Source organism: Schistocerca serialis, chromosome 1 (genome assembly GCF_023864345.2).
Source record: "Schistocerca serialis cubense isolate TAMUIC-IGC-003099 chromosome 1, iqSchSeri2.2, whole genome shotgun sequence".
Lineage (NCBI taxonomy): Eukaryota > Metazoa > Arthropoda > Insecta > Orthoptera > Acrididae > Schistocerca > Schistocerca serialis.
In genome coordinates this window covers 928761632-928782505 of record NC_064638.1, presented here as the reverse complement: position 1 = coordinate 928782505, position 20874 = coordinate 928761632, and the positions used below count along the sequence as shown (strand labels likewise).

Below are 20874 nucleotides of genomic sequence, written 5' to 3'. Positions count from 1 at the left end.
CTTTGTGATAGTGTAATTATTGCCGTACTTAATTCACTATAAAATGGCACTTTGTAATTCTCTGCTGTCACATTATATAGCACAACTAAGTCAAATTTAACAGTATTTCCCCTATCACCTTTTTCCATGGTTACTCACTTGACCAAAGGTCCAAGATGATTTTTCTGTATGAATAGTTTCAGGTCCTCCACTGCTTTCTCTCCCCCATTAAATGAAAGAACCACTAGTTTCAAGAGTCAGCCAGTATTTCTGTCAGCTTTTATGTATATTTGTCAATCAATTACTTCTTGATGAGCAGATGTATTTCCGTATTACTTGTTTTAAATTTTACTTTGAATAGTCTTTTCTTTATAAATAATATTTGTTCTAATTAGTTTAAGGAAATAATAACCAAGCAATCAAATGAATTTTTCACATTATAGTCCATAAAATATTTCACTTGAGTAAGGATGCATATGGTTGGATTCTGTATACAAATATATAAATGTGTAGGAGCACACCTTTTTGCTGGCATATTCAAAATTTTAGGACTGTTGCCACTGTCTCTTGTTTACTTACTTCACATCTTCTGATTTTTTCCCCTTCTGAACAATGATATTATGATCATTTTTCCTTTCCTTGTTTTCTAGCTACAATATTTTATTGTCCTCTTTGAAACAAAGGACAGATTGAAGGTATTTATGGTTCAACAATTCTGAAGTTTAAATTAAACTGCAAAAATGTTTTATTTCTGATAAAACATATGTCCTTGCTACAATATCTTACAATAATTTACAAGAGGAATTTACCACATTTTTACAATATTTTGCGATATTCAGAAACAATTAAAAATGAAATAACTAACAAATTATTTTAGTTCAACATTTTTTCATCTTTAAAACAATCAGGACTATACACAATAGTGGGGCTCAGGACTAGGAAATATGTTATTGACTAAATATTGATATGAATTGTCAAGCACATTGTCTTTAATTTTGGTTATTGATATGAATTTTTTTCAAGTTCTTGTAACATTACAGTATGTCCCTTGTTACTGTGTGTTGGTGAAGCTCTGTTGTTGTTAACACAGCCAAAATTAAGGAATGCTCTTGTAGGGCTGTCAATTACAGTCATCCCTGATGACCCAATTACATGTCCACTTCGACCTTCTCTTATGTTTGATGAAGACAAAGAGCTTGAACTTACTCCAGAGTCACTGGATTTTTCACTGAAGCTACAACCTCTTCCTCCACCTGTAACAATATTGCCACTCTCACAACCCAATCCAAGATCACTACTCCCACCCACCACATACTTCACCATTGTCAGCTTAGCATTTGTCTCACATGTATCTTCAATAATACCACAAGGGGGTGGTGAAGCTGACATTTCACTACTTACCACAGGAGAGCCATCAGAACCAAAAATACTTGGAGACTGTCTGCTGCTTGGTGACTCTAAAATTTGTTGCTTTTTACTGCTTCCACTTCGTGAACCACTAATTGGAGAAGACAGGGCTGGTGGAGCTCCTTTTCTAGAGGAATCGATAGATACTAACTTCCCTCGTGCTAATGTGAAAGAGTCTGCTGGGGTTCGTACAGGGGAGTTGGAAACACTGACCATGGACTTGTCCTGAGAAACTTCTGTAGCTGATGAAGCCGTAGTCCCAGACAGTGAAGTTACAGGAATATTTGGAAGGAAGTTTTGCTGTTGTGATAGCAATAGTTGTTTGTCCAATTCACTCATATCCAAAGATTCATGATGGGACAGAGCAGTGTGGACTGCATGTGAATGCTTGTCACTTACACCCACAATTTCATTTTTTACTGTGTTACTCTGGCTCTGAAAGAGCATACCCGAGTCCAAATTATTAGGAATTTCTTTTACACTGCTGCAATGCCTTAAATTTAAACCACAGTCTCTCACTCTTGAGCCAGTGCAGTCCACTTGGCTAGAACAATCCTGTTCACATTTCTGAGAGTGATGACTGTGATGGTGATGGTGCTGCATCACAGTTCCACTGTGTCCTTTCCTGTGATGATGGTGTTTGTGATGTGAATGCATTCTCTCTTTCATAGAAGCATCATAACATCCAGAGTCTCGAGGAAACTGGAGACGTTGAAATGAGGAGCATTTACTATTTGAACTGAATTGTGATGTTGAACATTCTGAATGCTGACTTATTGAGCCTGCATCATCTTCAGTACTTGAGTTTTGATCTTCTTCGTCTGTATCAACAGGACTTTCTGGAGCTAAAAAATGACAAAAGAAAATAACAAAGATCGTCAGATCTTCAGACAAAGAACCTTTGTTTCATTTTTTTAGAAGAAAAAAGTCTGGTAACAGTTCTGAGCTTGATATTATTAGTGGAAATTCCTTGATAGATTTCACTTAGTCTGATAGTGTAAGTACTTTGTTCTTTAAAATAAAAAATTAAAAAAGATGGAGGAAAACAAAAGGGAGAACACAATTTAATAACTGACTCTTTCTTTTTACACTGCAAGTAAATACTGGTAGTAAAGTCATTCTGATCTTCTTATAGTAAAATATTAAAAACACAAAAAATACACTGAAAAACCATAATGGAAGAACAATATGGAAAGGTTAGATTTCTACTCATCACATAGAGTAGACTTTGATTGGCAGACAGACACAATGAAAAAGACTGCTTGATATTATTGAGCTAGCAGTGTAAGTGCATCAACAGACAGAGACAAAACAAAACTCACACACATCACACAAGCACAGCTCACACACACATAGCCATTGTCATCTCTTGGGCTAAGACCCAACTACACCTGCATCTGCACTACCACAGCAAACACACACACCTCACACAAGCACAACTCACAGACACATAGCCATTGTCATCTCTGGGTGCTAAGACCCAACTGCAATCACATCTGACTTATCGTAGAAAAAAGTTGCTGCTCACCTCTAATGCAGTCACAATAAGGCCTTATGTGATTGCATGAATATGTGTGAGTTTTGTTTTGTCTACATCTGGTGCAGAACTTATTCCAATTGCTGAATAATATTTAACAGTCTCTTTCATTGTGCCTGCCTGCCAGTCAGTGTCTCCTCTATGTGACGAGTAGCAACCTATTCTTTTCATTTTGTTGTTAAAAATACTTAATACACTTGCACCTTGAGAGATACTGTAAATTAAGAGTGAAGTTACTACTAAAACATAAGATAAAGACTTTTTTGTCTTTTTTTGTTGAGTTTGGTCAGCACAACTAGAATATTTCAGTGTATGCATTATTCACATATTTAAGGAATCTTCATTAGTCGCTTACAAATGTGATGGTAATTTATGTATTTATCCTGTGTGTTAACTAGTGAGGTCTTACAGTTTATTCGATCTGAGGGAGTATGTATTGAATATGTGCTAATGAAACAAAAACAGCTGATATATAGTTAAATGTAGCTCCAAAACATTTCTTTATATTGCAATAATTGTGCTGCTCAGTGGCCAATTGTAAGTTGGTGTACTGTTCTGCACATATACAAGTTGTATATTTGTTCACAACAGGTTACTCATTTAAGATTTTTGTCCAGTAAATTAATCTCAGTTATTTGACAGCATTAATAACAAAACATATTTAAACACTATTCATATTACCATCCATAAGCTGCAAATACACAAGTGTCACAGGACTTCTTATTGTCAGGCACTTAATGTATAGTCTGCAAGTATTTGTTGATGTGCACTTTATATCAAATAGTTATGCCAATAGTTTCACCAAAAGTCATTACAGTTATTTACTCCACTTCTTATTTGCCATTCGTGTATTTAGATCATCACCTCACAGTCTCAGAGCAACCAACCTGCTCTTCAGTGTTCACGTTTCATTGTAATTTCTTACTACTTGCTCTCCTTGTCTCTAATTGTCTTCCTTTCTGTGTGGCAATATGCCTTCCACTTTCTAAATGGTGAATCTCCACAACTGTTTCATCTCCTTTCTAGCTTTACACATCATAATTGTTATACAGGGTGATTGTAATTAATGTTCCAGTTTCAGAATGCTGTAAAAATGGAAATGCTGCTCAAAATGGTGTCAAATTTGAATGGAGTATTACTGAAGAAGAAGGAAACATTACTGAAACAAAAAATATGAACAAAAATTTTCCCATAACATGGCACTGAAGGCATCATAACATAAATGGATTTGGGTACAAATGACCGATGAATCGCAATATAATGGCCATGGTGTGAGTTGCACATTAAATCAATTACACTGAGCAATGTTCATGACCATACACATTTTTGTCATTCAATGGTTGTAGCACTGTTAGGTAAGCCAGCCCACACCACACTAAATGGAAAAAATTGGTTTTTAATTGTACAAAGGCCAAAAATTGTATAAAAAGCAATTTTTAATTGTTTTAAAACTGACAAAGGACATGTTCAATATGTTGTCCAACATTTTCCGCCAAAATTTGAAAATGAGAAAGGTGTGTTCCACATCGGAGTGTCTCAAGGGTCATGCAAATTGCATGTCTTCAGTTCAGCTAAATTTGTAATCCGAGCACTGCACACAGTGTCTTTCAGATAAATCCACAGACAGAAGTCACACAGATTAAGTTCAGGTGATCTGGACAGCCAGGCTGCCTGAAAATGACTGCTGATAATTCTAGAATTTCCAAAATGCCTTTGCAGCAACAGCTTTGAAGGGTGTGCAGTGTGTGAAGGAGTGCCATCTTGCATAAAAATGATCCTACCTATACATCCTCACTTTTAAAGGGTTGGAATGATGTTGGTGCATAGTGTTTACCAGTGATGGAGCACATAGGATGTGTAGGAGCCACCTCCTCAAAAAATTATAGCCCTGTGATAAAAGATGCCATCAACCCACACCACACAGCTATCTTTGCAGAAAGAATTGGTACCCACTGACATGCGAGTCAATTTTCCATTGTTCATATTATATTCTGCAGTTCTGTGTATTGAGATGGAAATGCATTTCTTCTGTCCACATGGCCATTCACTGCCACTACCATGCAAGCAAGAAATTCTAGAACAAATGTTTGTCAAACTGGCAGATCAGCATGAATCAACTCCTGGACATGGGTAATTTTGTATGGATAGCAATGCAGGACATCTCATAGAATTTTATGCATTGTGCTGACAGGCATGTCCAAAGTTCAGGCTATTCCCCACGCACTGCATGTTTGCACACTGGTGCTCGAGCCCTCCTGCAGTGCTGTGGCCACATCTTCTATTGAATCAGACCAATTGTTCTCCTCCCACTGCCACACTACCCTTCAAAAGAATCTGTTTTTTTCATAATCATTCTCTCCAGGTCCTTCACAGATAACAGACCAGTACCTTTTTTCATACCTTTGAGTGCCTGGAACTCCTGCATAGGTACTGACACACAGTCACTATTCTCATAAAAGTGCTTCACCAGCAGTGTGTGATCCTACATTGAGACAGTGAGGCCAAGCGTACCTGGCACAAACTAAGGAGCAGCCATGTACGTTGTGTTTTTTCTTTTGCATATTCTGCCTGTTACAATGCATAGTGGTAAAATTTTTGTTAATCTTGTTTTCCATAATGTTTTCCCCTTCTTTGATAACACTCCATTCAAATTTGATGTCATTTAGGACAGCGGTTACTTTTTTACAGTGTTTTGAAACTGGAATTTTAATTTTATCATCCTGTGTATCCTGGTGACTTTTCTGCAATATTACATTATTACATTTTATGGAACTGAGATATTGTTTTTTAAAGTCCATTGTTTGATTTTCATTCAGTTCTATATTACTTCTTTCCATCTATCAGAAACTGGAAGTGTCATCTCCTTAACACATCTTGCAACTCATCACACACGTACCTCTCTTCTTTATCTACATAGATACTGTATAAAGAGTGCTTGGTTACAAAGTGTGTTATGTCTGTGACGCAGCTATCTTTTGTTGTGTTGTTACTGATTAAAACTATGTCACATAGAACATTTGTGTATAGCACCATCTAAACCTTCATTTCTTTATCATCATCTCTGTTTCTGAATGTAATTCTTATGTTTGCCCAAATGGTTACAACTTGTTAGTAGCAGTAAGTACATTTACTTTGTGGCGAATGTGATCAGAAAGCTGCTGTTTGATGGGAGTATTTGAGGAAGCTTGTTAGATAAATACCAAAAAATCCAATGCTTTACATGTCTCACATTCTGTTATGCGGTATATGCACATAGAAATGGCCAAGCATTACTCTTTCAAATAGAGCAAAGCCTAAGTAGAGTTTATCTGTTTCATCAGTTTTTGAGAATGCAGTCACGACACAATCTTCCAATATTTCAGTTCAAAGCTTTCCAGCCAATGTCAAGAGTAATCAATAAACTTAGCATGAATCTGTACCTATTTTTCACTGAGACATCAGGACCATGTGACACAAGGTATAACATGAAGCACAAGGCATGCTAGTCACAGATGACATTTTAAATGTAACCACTGTCACAGATAACTTTTGTACAGTTTAATAAGAAATGCATGATAGATTAAAACGCATTAGTACCAAGTGCAAAGAAACACAGGGCTGCCTGGTAGATGCTGCCAAACCAAAATGATAATGAATTAACTGGACATTGTTAAAACCATTTGTGGGTATCAGAATGCTAATAAGTGAATACGTAATGAGAGTGAAGATGAGTTGCAAGCGGAGTTTTCTCACTTTATTAGGTTCCCTACCAGACATATTTCTATCACATCCTTGACCAATGAATTGCAAAAAAAGGAGAGGTTGTGGCTAGGATCTTAATATTGTTATAATACATTGTGTGACCAATGGAAATATAAAATTAAGCAATTGCAGATTTATATGATTGAATATGAAGGGTGTGCTACTGATATCAATGCACAATTCTTATTCCATGTGTGTTTTATGCTATGTAACATTTCCCACATTCACACAAAATTTTCTAGAACTCCACCTTTCATGATGTGTCACCCTTACCATCGCCACATAACCTGCCATTTTGGTTTGTAGACAGAAGATCACTATAATATCATGTTTCTGACTATCCATCAAAAAACACTTTTCACATGCTGAAGAGGTACCAAAGTTCAAACAACTGTACATGTATAAGTTCATCTGGAAGATTTCCAGTGTCCAAAACTATTTATATTTCCAGAATGAAATTTTCACTTTGCAGCAGAGTTTGCACACTTATATGATACTTAATGGCAGATTAAAAATGTGAGTCAGACCAAGACTCGAACTAACAACTTTTGCCCTTTGCGTGCAAGTGCTTTATCAACTGAGCTCCCCAAGCATGACTCGTGACCCATTCTCAAACCTTTACTTGCGCCAGTACCTCATCTTTTACCTTCCAAACTTCACTGATGTTCTCTAGCAAAACTTGAGGGACTAGCACTTCCGGATGATGGGATATTGCACAGACATAGCTTAAACACAGCCCGGGGAATGTTTCCCGAATGAAATTTTCACTCTGCAGTGGAGTGTGCTATGATATGAAACATCCCCCAGGCTGTGGCTAAGCCATGTCTCCACAATATCCTTTCTTCCAGAAGTGTTAATCCTGCAAGTTTCACAGGAGAACATATGTGAATTTTGGAAGGTAGGAGATGAGGTACTGGCAGAAGTAAAGGTGTGAGGATGGGTCGTGAGTCATGCTTGAGTAGCTCGGTTAGTAGAACACTTGCCATTGAAAGGCGAAGGTCCCAAATTTGAGTCTCAGTCTGCCAGTGTCATATATATATTTTCATGAACAAAGATGAGATTAACCAAGAACATTATCAATATAGCTTCACCAAATGCCTATGAATGTATGTTGTGTTTTAATTTAATGATAAAAAACTGGAATGTCTTGGAAAAAGAGTAGTAAGAGAAGAGAGGACAAAAAGAGGTAAAAGTGACTTAAAATATAGAAAATAAGAGAAATGGGAGTTGCTAGAGTATTTTAGCATCAGCAGAGGTGACAGGGGTCAGAAGTGCTAACATTAGTGTTATCAAAATGAACTGTAGGAGTGAAACATGAACACAAGAGATTGAGTTGCTAATGATACAAGTTCATAGGATCTTTCATGATTTGTATGTTTCTTTTCTTATGTCTTTTTGCACATACCAAAGTGTTTCATTTCAGAGCTAAGGAAGGTATTATAGTAAATACTGCTGCTGCTGTTATTGTCAGGTAAGAGATACTTCCTCTGCAGTTTTGCAATAGTTTTTCTTGAACACTTGCATGTGTTCCTTTGCAGTTACTTCTTTATCAACTGAAGCCATTGTCATATGATTTTTAAAATTATTTCCCATGACCTTTTCTTTGACTTTTTCTTCATGAAAGAGGTAGGAATTTTTTATTCATAAGATATCAGAAGATTGTCTGCATAACTGGATATCATTATATTACAGATATAGTTTGGTCTCTCAGCAGATGTCCAATATCCTTTTGATAGTCTAAGAAGATCTGATTATATTTGATTATGTAAGTTATAAAGAGGACACCAACTCCACATTAGTTGCAATGTTGTGTTTGGTGTCAGGCAGCATGGAAAGATTTATGGATTGTAGAAATAAAATTTGTAACAGTAAACTTTTCCTGCAGTATAAATGCTCATTTGTATCAGAGGCATTATATTTGGGAAAAGGAGCAAAGAGGGGACAGAGGGGGTGGGGGGGGGGGGGGGGGGGGAGGGGTGCAGGAGTGAAACTGCCAGTTGAGTATCGCATGTTTGTTGTTGCTACTAACTGATATTTAAGTTATAACAGTGTACAGAAAATGATTAAAGAAAACCATGAAACTATCAAAAACAAGTCAGTTATTAGAGTCCTATCAAACATTTAGGTTGTGTCAGAATTAACTGCAGATTTAAATAACTTTATACAAGGAAACAATAATTTTTAGTAGATATCTCAGTAACTTGTATCTGTGATTGAAAAGAAAGTGTGTGCAAAACCAATTTTTATATGGAAACGATAACAAAAATTGATTTTTCTCTCAGGGTCAGTGCTATAGAGTACAAGCAAACCAACAGAATAAGAAATTATTGGGTATCGTTATTTAAACAGTGATAACTTACAGTCATAATCATGCAGCAACTCAACAGCAGTCAGTATTTTTGCTCGATGTTCTGGGTTATTAATTCCTAGATAATCAAGGTCTTCTCCTTCCAGATCTTTGAACAATTCCAAATCTTCATAGCCATTTAAAACAAAAACAGATATATGTTCCTGCAAGTTGAATCATAATCAATTAATAATGGGAAGACTGGGATCTCTGCAGTTACACAGTTACTATTATTAATGTTAGTACAGTAATATTTTAAGCTTTCTACTTGTTATATTTCATGCACTTTTGTTACATGTGTCCTCTTGTTATTGTCTCTTTTACTGTCTCTGTGCCTAGTGTTCATATTCACTTTTCTGTGTGCTCTGTCTATAGCATACTCATGAATATAAAACAGAAATTCCATAATCATACTCTGTAAAATACCAAAATTAATATAATGACGACAACAACAACACTAATGAACATTCGCCATATGAATTTACTTTATTTTGGATATGTTAGTAATGGCCAAGGAATGGGAAAGGTGTCAGTTGCTATCAGCAAGAACCATCATAACATTTTCCTGAGCTGATCTGGAAAATTAATAAACTCATTGTTTTGTCAAGGGAAAGAAAGGCTGAATAAATTTTGAATGAAAAATCAAGTTCTTTCACCAAATCTAGCCTTTTATTCATAAGGGCAACAGTACATTATGCAATGAACCACATTTTCATCTTTCCTAGCTTTTATAACTTAGAGACATAAAACAAGAGGACTGTCCAACATATATTATCTGTGATACAGAAGAAGTTGAACCACACAGTCTGTACTTGTGAATGTTGTTGAGTAATTCTTCATAACTGATATAATGTTCACTCATTCACGCTTTGTATTCTATAAATGCAATAATGAAGGAGAGCCTTCAGAAATGTGAAACAAGGTAAGTCATGCATTAAAAGGCAGTAAAATCCTTCGCTGGATACTTCTGTAAAGTATACTAACAACCAAATATAACTAGAGATATAGTAATTCCTCATGTGATTAATTATGGGAATTTTTTTAATTATGAGAATTTTTTCCATGTAACTTTTTTTTTCTGTGTGTAAATAAAAAAAGTTGCTACTTTGAAACAATTACTGCTTTTTCTTTTAGACCTTTTAGTAGGTGTTTTTAGCTACTACTTCATACCAAACATTTATGTAATTTTATTAATTTCAGAAACAGCTAATTGTTTTCTTTACATTGGATAAGTTAGAAACTGTTTAATATTAGCATTAATGGAATTTACAACTCTGATTCCAAATATCCTGATAGATTATAGAAAGAACAGTTAATTAGTTTCTCTTTTACTTCATTTTCTAGTATCTAGAGGTTTCTAATTTCCTGCCTTATGTCTGAAACTTCAAAAGGGACACACAGTCCATATGGAAATAATTTCCACTTCTAATATTCAATTTTCACATTATGGCTGTCAGTGTCACCATTCATCCTAAATAAACTCTTACTGTGAACTCAAAATGGCTCTGAGCACTATGGAACTCAACATCTAAGGTCATCAGTCCCCTAGAACTTAGAACTACTTAAACCTAACTAACCTAAGGACATCACACACATCCATGCCCAACGCAGGATTCGAACCTGCGACCGTAGCAGTCGCGCGGTTCAAGACTGAAGTGCCTAGAGCCACTCGGCCACCACGGCTGGCTACTGTGAACTACAAGCACCATTAAGGAGTAAACATATTGATACATGAGTGTAAGGATTCCAAGGTCCATGAAGAGGTTTCAGCAAGGTGCTCTGTTAGCAGCTTTACATAATATACTTATTGCATGATCCTGTACAATGAATACCTTCTGAACTTTAATTGTTAGCATTAGAAAATAATGCTATAAAGCAGAATATTACATTGAAGTCTGCAAAAAATGCTGGCAATCCCGTCTACAAAACCTAACATGGTCGGAATCTTGCATGGCGTATAATCAATTTTATTTATGTGGCATCTAGTTTCAAACTGAAATACATTTTAAAGTTACCACATAAGTCAGTTACGCAGATCATCATCGATCAATTCATAAAATGGTAACAGTGCATCAAAACATCATGACTAGAGGTAAAAGTCATGTCTAACATTATTAAAGTATTAAGCCAAACTGAGCAGTAACTGTGGCAGACTGTACCAAAGGACACACCACACTTTTAAGCAGTCTATAATAGTTAATAGATTGTTTATGTTTTGACACTGATGAGCTGTCTCATATATGCTGCCAGAATAAAAAATTATTACACTCCTTTAGTGGTTTCCAGTTATCTCAAAATTTATTGTTGTAACAGTGCATATGGAGTACATTAAATGATTACCTTTACCGATCAATAGTACAAGTGGTTCTGAGGTTCCAGGTACCAACCTATGCTCAAACAATGATATTAGTACATGGTGTAGCCTCCACAGTTGGCAATGCTGGTGCTGACTTTGACATCCAGTTGATCATACAGACGGCAAATACTGTCCTGGGATATGTTATACTATACCTGTTTGACCTGTTCATGTAGTTCTGTAAGAGTTGTTGATTGATGAGTCACTTCTAGTCCCATCATATCCCATATGTGCTCAATTAGAGAAAGTCTGGAGATTGTGCTGGCCAGGGAAGTTGCTGCACTTCTTGCAGAGCACATTGAGTTTCACGGGCAGTGTGTGGGCGAGCATTATTATGTTGGAACAACATGTCACCTTCAAGCATAGCACAAGAACAGGTCTAACCGCATTCTGCATGTACTGAGTGCTGGTTAGCATCCCCTCCAGAAACACCAAATGTGAACGAGAGTTGTAGCTTATCATGCTCCAGACCATAATACATGGGATGGGGCCAGTGTGTCTTGGACAAATGCACTATTTGAGACAGTGCTCACCAGGTCTACTTTGTAAATGCTAATGACCATCATTTGCTTACAGGTAGAATCTGCTTTCATTGCTGAAGACCACAGCATGCTATTCCATCTTCCGAGTGATCCTGTGGCAACAGCAATTGAGCCATGCATGTCCTTCCTGTGGCATGAGTGGAAGATGGGCTAGAGGTGCACGTGCCCATAATCCCATTGCTAATTAACGGTTCTGTGGTAGCTGTACGATCTGCCACTGCTGCCCTTACAATATGACGATCCTGGCAGGCATCTGTGCTGCATGGACATACAGGACCTCATCTACAGGTGTGAGAATGTCTTTGTGACCACTGATACCAGCATGATTGCACAGCTGACACAGCATTTCTCTCAAAGGACCACTTGGAAGGCCACAATTTGACCCCTTTCAAGTGTGCTCAGTTGGCTGTAGGAAGCATGAGTGCATCTCCGTGGCATGGTTCCCTGCTTGCTTCACATGTTTGAACCACACTGAGCCTTCTGGGTGTGAGCATTCCCAATTAAAGGTTAGACACAGATAGTGCTCTGGTAGTTATGCCACTATGTTATCTGTTGGCAGACGACATTGAAACCATTATCAATACTTCTACTATTCCCCCAGGTGGCATAAGCCACCACTGGATCAAAATCAATGCCATCTTTCCAGGTGTACCAATTTTTTTTCCAGAGTTCAAAAGCAGAGAAGAAGACAAGAAGTAACTTTACACAAGTTGGTAAAAATTCCAGGAACATCAAAGGGATAATTGGGACAGATTTGTAAGAACATTTGGAATTAAGATTAATATAACAGAGAGGAATACCAAATATGTTAACTAGTGATCAAAAATGAACAAGAGCTCATGCACCATAAATTAGCTTAGTAGTGAGTAAGTTAAATGAAAAAGTTTTGAACAGAATGTAAATAATTTAGGAGTAAAGGAAACAAGTTATCCAAGAGTGGAAGTATGGTGTCATTGACAGTACATGTAAAAGAACAAAACTTTGCTAGCTTTCGCAATAATCCTTTTTAGAGATAGAGTATGCATGCATGCAGCCCTTACTCTGAAGGTGGTAAGTTTATCAATTATCTCCATAAAATCCCATTACTCTCCTTTCAAGTTAACTCAGTCTCACATCATCCAGCATACACAATTTTTAGTCTCTTCTAACATGATTCTATTTCCACAACAAGCTCCATGTTTACAATTTTGATCTTCAAAATTTGTGCTAAGGTATTGATAGCATTTGTAGGTAATGGGCTAGGGAGAGTTGGTACACAAAAAAAAAATTGCGTAATTTATATGTTCTGAAAGAATGGAAATTGGCAATAATTTATGCTCTTCTTTGAGCTCAGTACAAAAATACCCAGAAATCTGGAGCCGAGTTCTAGTCTCTGTCTGCAAATATTACTCTTGACAAATCATGGGAATAATGCTGTTGAAGTGAAGATAAAGAAAGAGGGGGTTATGGCATGGGCTGCAAGAAGTGGAAGAGATGTGAATGATATTTTAATGCATATTATGTAATATGTTTATAGCTACCTCAAGATTTATTCTCCGAAGTAGATCTTCCACAGAGTGTGGCTTTCCCTTAGCAGAAACACAGTGATGAGAGTACTTTCCACTAGAATGATGACGTTTGCTGGATCTTCCTTTCTCAGTCAGGACTTCAACATTGATGAATTTGAAAGTACCTACTTTGTTGTGCAAAATACCTTTCCACAGCCCACTGGGATTCATTGTAACTATGTCAATGATGTCTCCTTTCTGAAAAGTAAAATCATATAATTATAAAATTAATGGTTTCTGCCTGATTTGTATGATATCCAATGAAACACTGTTTTTACACATTATAGTTGCTCTCTATTAATCACTGAGTGTAGCCTACACTGCCATTTATGTTGTGTTGAGTAAAGGCACATATTGTTTCTCATCTGAAATGTACTAACACATGTGCTTTTAGTGTTTCCTGGACTACTGTGTGAATATCGTCGCATTATGACATTATCAGGAAGATAGACTTTCATACTAAAGTTTACATAGTTAGATCCAACAATTTGTGGAATGTGCTTAATAACATGATGACACTTGGGTCCATTACAAATAAACAAATCTTTCGAAAATGTAGGAAAAGACAGATCACTACTTACCGTAAAGGAGGGGCACAATTAAAAGACCCTCACATATAGCTTTTGGGTACGGCCTTCAGCAGTAAAATACACACACACACACACACACACACACACACACACACACACACACACACACACACACACACAAAAGAAAAAAAAGAAAAAACAGAAGATGCACACCTCATTCACACAACTGCCAACTCCAGCATCTTGGGCCACAGTGCTAAAGTTGGTGGTCATGTGTGCATGAGGTATGCTTGCTTTTGTGTGTGTGTGTGTGTGTGTGTGTGTGTGTGTGTGTGTGTGTGTGTGTGTGTTTTACTAATGAGGGCTGTGGCCGAAACCTAAATGTGTGTGTCTGTTAATTGTGCCTTTCTGCAAGTTGATGTGTCTTCCTTACGGTAAGTAGTAATCTGTCTTTTCCTACACTGTTGATATTGTTGTCTGGAGTTTTCATTGTTTAATTTTTGCCAAACAAATCCTTTGAGAGCATTAGATAACTTGAGTGCTTTCATTTCGTGCATAATCCTTTTGGCACCATTGTCTGTTTTAAGCAGATGAGAGCACTGTTGAAATGAATGTAAAAATTGTCAAGAGGGTGACAAATCAGAATTCTTGTAGATAGAAGCCCAGTCTCTGTTACTTTGTTTTGAATTAAAGTGTAAAGTCCATACCAAATACACTTTTTATGCACAATGCTCACTGATTATTTTCATCTATCCTTCTGCCAATGAGGCAACAGAATATGGCAATCAACACAAAGCTAAGCTGTGCAGGCTTGAAGCTCAACAAAGATTCCAGGGGCAAATGGCCTAGTGAAGATCTGTATTATTACAGACTGTTCAATAATACAGTTTCTACTGAATATGACAATAATTTTTGTTCATCTTATTCTTGTGCATAATCTAATTCTAATGCATGTGAAGGAATGCAGTAATTTACATATTTGCTTCACTACAAAAACCATTCACTATTTTTCAGGCTGTAACTAGTTTCCAATATCATAATTGACTTTTGTGACTATTTTGTTAAAGCTTGAGCACTGTGTGTACTAAAAGAAGTGAACTGGGCAACTGTTTATGTTCAGTCGGCTCCTTAGTACTGCATAATAAGTCTTTTGGCTACAAACCTTTAAAACTGGCAAAGTCACAGCCAAAATGATCACAAATTAAGATGGCAACCATAAAATATTATTATTTCATTATATATTTGTCAGCATTGATTAAAAATCATAATTTTTCTACTTGAATATGATTCCTGTGGCAAGGGGTTGGGAATGTGAGTGGCATAGGCATGGTTGGTTGTGTGATGGAACATCACTACTTTAGGAAGGATGGGAAGGCCCTGCATGGAATGACTCTTATTTCAGGATATGGTGATAGATAATCAAAGCCCTGACGGAGGATGTGGTTCAGTTGTTCCAGTCCAGAGTGATATTGGGAGAGGAGAGGGCAAGTGCTCCTTTGCAGCCCCAAGACTAGCCTCCCACATCAAACATACTAACCACTTCCTTCACTAACTCTGCACCACCCCCACCCCTTTACCTCCTGGATCCCTGATCATCACTGCTGATGCCACCCTCCCATACACCAAAATCCTCAATGCACATGACCTTGCCTCTCCCATCATCCTTCAGACTCTAAACCAACTACCTCATTCCATACACACCTTACCAATTATATCCTCACACGCAACTACTTCAGCTTTGAAGGGAAGACATACAAAGAAAATCAGATCCACAGCCATGGAGACCTGCATGGCATCCTCCTATGCCAACCTGCTTATGGGCCATCTAGAGGAAACCTTCCTAGCCTCCCAAAATCTCCAACTCCAGTCTAGTTCATGTTCACTGATGATATCACCCTGATCTGTACTCAGAACCAGGATACCTTACCTTAATTCCTTCACAACCGCAACACCTTGTCTCCCATTCATATCATTTAGTTCTCCTCAACCCAATGTTCCATCTTCCTGGATGTTGGCCTCCACCCCTCTGAAGGCACCATCCACACCTCGGTCCTCCACACCGCCACCACCAACTGTATCTGCATTTTGGCAGCTGCCATTCCTTTACACCAAAAAGGAGAGAAGTAAAAAGACAGTGGATGCATTGATGGAATAAAAGGCCATATAGTGCTGGAATGGGAACAAGGAAGGGGCTAGATGGGTAAGGACAACAACTAATGAAGGTTGAGGCCATGAGGATTATGAGAACATAGGATATATTTCTGGGAAGCTTCCCCCATGCATAATTCAGAAAAGCAGGCATTGTTGGTAAGGATCCAGATGGCACTGGCTGTGAAGTAGTCACTGAAATGAAGAAAGTTATGTTGGGTGGCATGCTCAGCAACAGGATGGTCAAGCTGTTTCTTGGCCACAGTTTGTAGCTGACCATTCATGTGGACAGACAGCTTGTTGGTTGTCATGCCTGTATAGAATGCAGCACAATGGTTGCAGCTTAGCTTGTAGATCACATCACTGGTAGCCTTGTCTTTGAAGGGATAGGTGATGTTTGTTACTGGACTGGAGTAGGTGGTGGTGGTGGGAGGAGGTGTAGGACAGGTCTTGCTTCAAGGTCTTTTACAGGGATACGAGCCACGAGGCAAGTAGTTGGGAACAGGGGTTGTATAGGGATGGGTGAGGATATCATGTAGGTTAAGTGGGCGATGGAGTACCACTGTGGGAAGGGTGGGAAGGATAGTACGTAGGACATTCCTCATTTCAAGGCATGGCGAGAGGTAGTTGAAAGCCTGACAGAGAATGTAATTCAGTTGCTCCAGTCATGGGTGGCATTGAGACATGAGGGGAATGCTCCTCTGTGGCTGAGCAGTAGGACGTTGGGAGGTGGTGGGTGACTAGACAGATAAGGTATGAGAGATCAGCTTTTGTACAAGGCTGGGATAGCCTCGGAGAGACCCTTGGTATATTTCAGGAGGATCTTCTCATCACTATAGATGCAACAGCCGTGGGTGGCTAGGTTGTATGGAAGCTACTTCTTGAAATGGAATGGGTGGCAGCTGTTGAAGTGGAAATACTGCTGATGGATGGTAGGTTTGACATGGGTGGAGGTACTGATGTAGCCATCTTTGAGATGGAGGTCAACGTCGAGGAATGTGGTTTGTTGGGTTGAGTAGGACCAGGTAACGTGAATGGGGGGGGAGAAGGTGTTGAGGTTCGGGAGAAATTTTGATACAGTTTTCTCATCCTTGATTCAGATCATGAAGATGTCATCAATTAATCTGAACCAGATGAGGGGTTTGGGATTCTGGGTGTTTAGTAATGTTTTCTCTAGATGGCCCATGATTAGGATGGCATAGTATGGTGCCATGCATGTGCCCTTAGCTGTGCCCCAGATTTGATTTTAGGTAACACCTTCAAAGGAGAAGTAATTGTAGGTGAGGATAAAGTTTGTCATGGCGACTAGAAGAGATGTTGTAGGATTGGAATCCATCGGGCATTGGGAAAGGTAGTGTTCTATAGCAGTAAGATCGTGGGCATTAGGTACATTAGCGTAAAGGGAGGTGGCATCATAAGTGATGGGCAGGGCACCGTGTGGTAAAGGAACAGTAACTGTGCAGAGATTGTGGAGAAAATGGTTGGTATTTTTTATATAGGAGGGTAGGTTGCAGGTAATAGGCTGAAGGTATTGGTCTATGAGAGCAGAGAATCTCTCAGTGGGGGAACAGTGATTGGCCACAATGGGAAATCACAGGTGGTTAGGTTTATGGACACTAGGGAGCATGTTAAGGTAGGAGTGAGGGGAATGGTAAGGGTGAGGTGAGAAGTGGACTCTGGGGAGATGGGAGGGGTCTTAGAATTTGAGGAGGGACTGGAAATCCTATGGGATTTCTGGAATGGGATCACTGTTGTAAGATTTGTAGGTGAATGAGTCTGACAGCTGCCAGATTCCTTCTGCCAGGCAATTCTTGTGGTTCAAAGCACCAGAGGTGGAGCTTTTGTCATCAGTTATGATTATAGGGTAGGGTGCCTGATCTCTCCAGTCACCCACCACCTCCCAACGTCCCACTGCCCAGCCACAGAGGAGCATTCCCCTTGTGTCTCAGTATCACCCAGGACTGTAAGACATTCTCTGCCCCAGGGTTTCAACTACCTCTTGTTGTGCCCTGAAAAGAGGAATGTCATACCCACTATCCTTCCACCCTCCCCCACAGTGGATTCCATCACACACCAAACCTACACGATATCCTCATCCATCTCTACACAACCCCTGCTCCCATCCCTTTGCCTCATGGTTCATATCCCTGTAACAGGCCTAGATGCAAGACCTGCCCCATACATCCTCCCACCACGACGTATTTCAGTCCGGTCACTCAAAGGCTGGGCTACCTGTGAAACCAATCATATGATCTACAAGTTAAGCTGCAACCATTGTGCTGTATTCTACATGGGCATGACAACCATGAGTGGCCACCTACAAACTGTGATCAGGGAAAAGCTGGACCACCTCGTTGCTGAGCACTGCACCCAACACAGTGTATATGAAAATGGTATCTGTTCTTTCAGTGTCTGAAAGAACAGATACCATCAGTGACCATGCAGCTCTCTAGAATGAAATGATAATTAAATCACGACCCTATGCTGCCAACAGACATTGATATACATCAACAGGGACAGTTGAAAATGTGTGCCCTGAGTGGGCCTCTATCCCCGGGATCTCCGGCTGACATTGCAGGTGCTCTATCCATCTGAGCCACCGTACCACAGAGGATAGTGCACTTGCAGTGTCTTATCCTTTGCATGCTCCCCATGAGACCCACATTCCCAACTTAACATCCACACACTACATTTGTGGTGTCCCTGCCCATTACACTCATTACTCGTGGCAGACAATCTTACCGAGTCCCATAAGACTTCGGGCAATGCATGTGCATTTGCACATCCCTCAGTGGCTCAGATGGATAGAGCATCTACCACGTGAGCAGGAGATCCCGGGTTCGAGTCAGGGCACACATTTTCAACTGTCCCAGTTGATGTATATCAACACCTGTCAGCGGCATAGGGTCTTGATTTAATTATCATTTCATTCTAGAGAGCTTCACAGTCACTGTATCTGTTCTTTCTGACATACCATCTTCATATAGTTAAGGCTAACCGGCCACTGACCTCCTCCTGTGTGGATGCTCAAGCATTGCCCAAACTCTTACAGGACTCGGTTAGATTGTCTGCTGCGAGTAATGAGTGTAATGGGCCGGGGCACTATGAATGTAGTGAGTGGTCGGAATGTGGGTCTCACGGGGAGCATGCAAAGGATAAATTCCTGCAGTTGCACTATCCTCTGTGCCCCCAGTGGCTCAGATGAATAGAGCATCTGCCATGTAAGCAGGAGATCCCGGGTTTGAGTCCCAGTTGGAGCACACATTTTCAACTGTCCCTATTGATGTATATTCAATGCCTGTTGGCAGAATAGGGTCTTGATTTAATTATTATTTCAACACAGTGTACTTCATTTCAATGACTGCTTCACAGCCTGTGCCATCTGGATTCTTCCCATCAACACCTGCTTTTCTGAATTGCGCAGGTGGGAACTCTCCCTGCCATATACCCTAGATTTCCGTAACCCTCCTGGCCTCAACGTTCTAGTCATTGTCCGTACCTACATCTACATCTACATCTACATTGATACTCCGCAAGCCACCCAACGGTGTGTGGCGGAGGGCACTTTACGTGCCACTGTCATTACCTCCCTTTCCTGTTCCAGTCGCATATGGTTCGCGGGAAGAACGACTGTCTGAAAGCCTCCATGCGCGCTCTAATCTCTCTAATTTTACATTCGTGATCTCCTCGGGAGGTATAAGTAGGGGGAAGCAATATATTCGATACCTCATCCAGAAACGCACCCTCTCGAAACCTGGCGAGCAAGCTACACCGCGATGCAGAGCGCCTCTCTTGCAGAGTCTGCCACTTGAGTTTATTAAACATCTCCGTAACGCTATCACGGTTACCAAATAACCCGGTGACGAAACGCGCCGCTCTTCTTTGGATCTTCTCTATCTCCTCCGTCAACCCGACCTGGTACGGATCCCACACTGATGAGCAATACTCAAGTATAGGTCGAACGAGTGTTTTGTAAGCCACCTCCTTTGTTGATGGACTACATTTTCTAAGCACTCTCCCAATGAATCTCAACCTGGTACCCGCCTTACCAACAATTAATTTTATATGATCATTCCACTTCAAATCGTTCCGTACGCACACTCCCAGATATTTTACAGAAGTAACTGCTACCAGTGTTTGTCCCGCTATCATATAATCATACAATAAACGATCCTTCTTTCAATGTATTCGCAATACATTACATTTGTCTATGTTAAGGGTCAGTTGCCACTCCCTGCACCAAGTGCCTATCCGCTGCAGATCTTCCTGTATTTCGCTACAATTTTCTAATGCAGCAACTTCTCTGTATACTACAGCATCATCCGCGAAAAGCCGCATGGAACTTCTAGCCCCTTCCCTGTTCCCATTCCAGCACTACACAGCCCTTTATTCCACCTACACATTCCAGCACTACACAGCCCTTTATTCCACCAACACACCCCCAGTCTTTTTAGTTCACTCCTTCTCTGCTTACACCCCCCCCCCCCCCCCCCCGTTATAACCTCCCAACTGCATCAACTGCCCTACACTCTCTCCACCGTGTCCCTGTCTGCTCTACCAAGCAGTACTTTACTGCCCGCGCCTTGTCCCTACTATCCCTCCCGTTTGCCGCCTCAGCCTCCTCCTTAATCCCACCACTTGCTTGCTTCTCCCATCATGCGCTACTGTTAATAATGTGGACTCAGCAGCCAGAAACTCTGGCCGTGTGTGTGTGTGTGTGTGTGTGTGTGTGTGTGTGTG

At 39.6% G+C, this 20874-nt stretch overlaps 1 protein-coding gene across 1 annotated transcript in view; it reads right to left on the bottom strand.

Moving 5' to 3' along the window:
• Positions 1-706: 706 nt before the first annotated feature.
• Positions 707-20874, bottom strand: part of LOC126449168 (SAM and SH3 domain-containing protein 1-like) — a 438055-nt gene continuing 417887 nt past the window's right edge. The window contains exons 14-16 of the mRNA XM_050091015.1: positions 13430-13654; positions 9025-9175; positions 707-2231 (exon numbers count right to left, since the gene is read on the bottom strand). Of these exons, the coding sequence (XP_049946972.1) occupies positions 979-2231; positions 9025-9175; positions 13430-13654 (1629 nt within the window). The 3' untranslated portion in view covers positions 707-978. The remainder of the gene's footprint in view (positions 2232-9024; positions 9176-13429; positions 13655-20874) is intronic.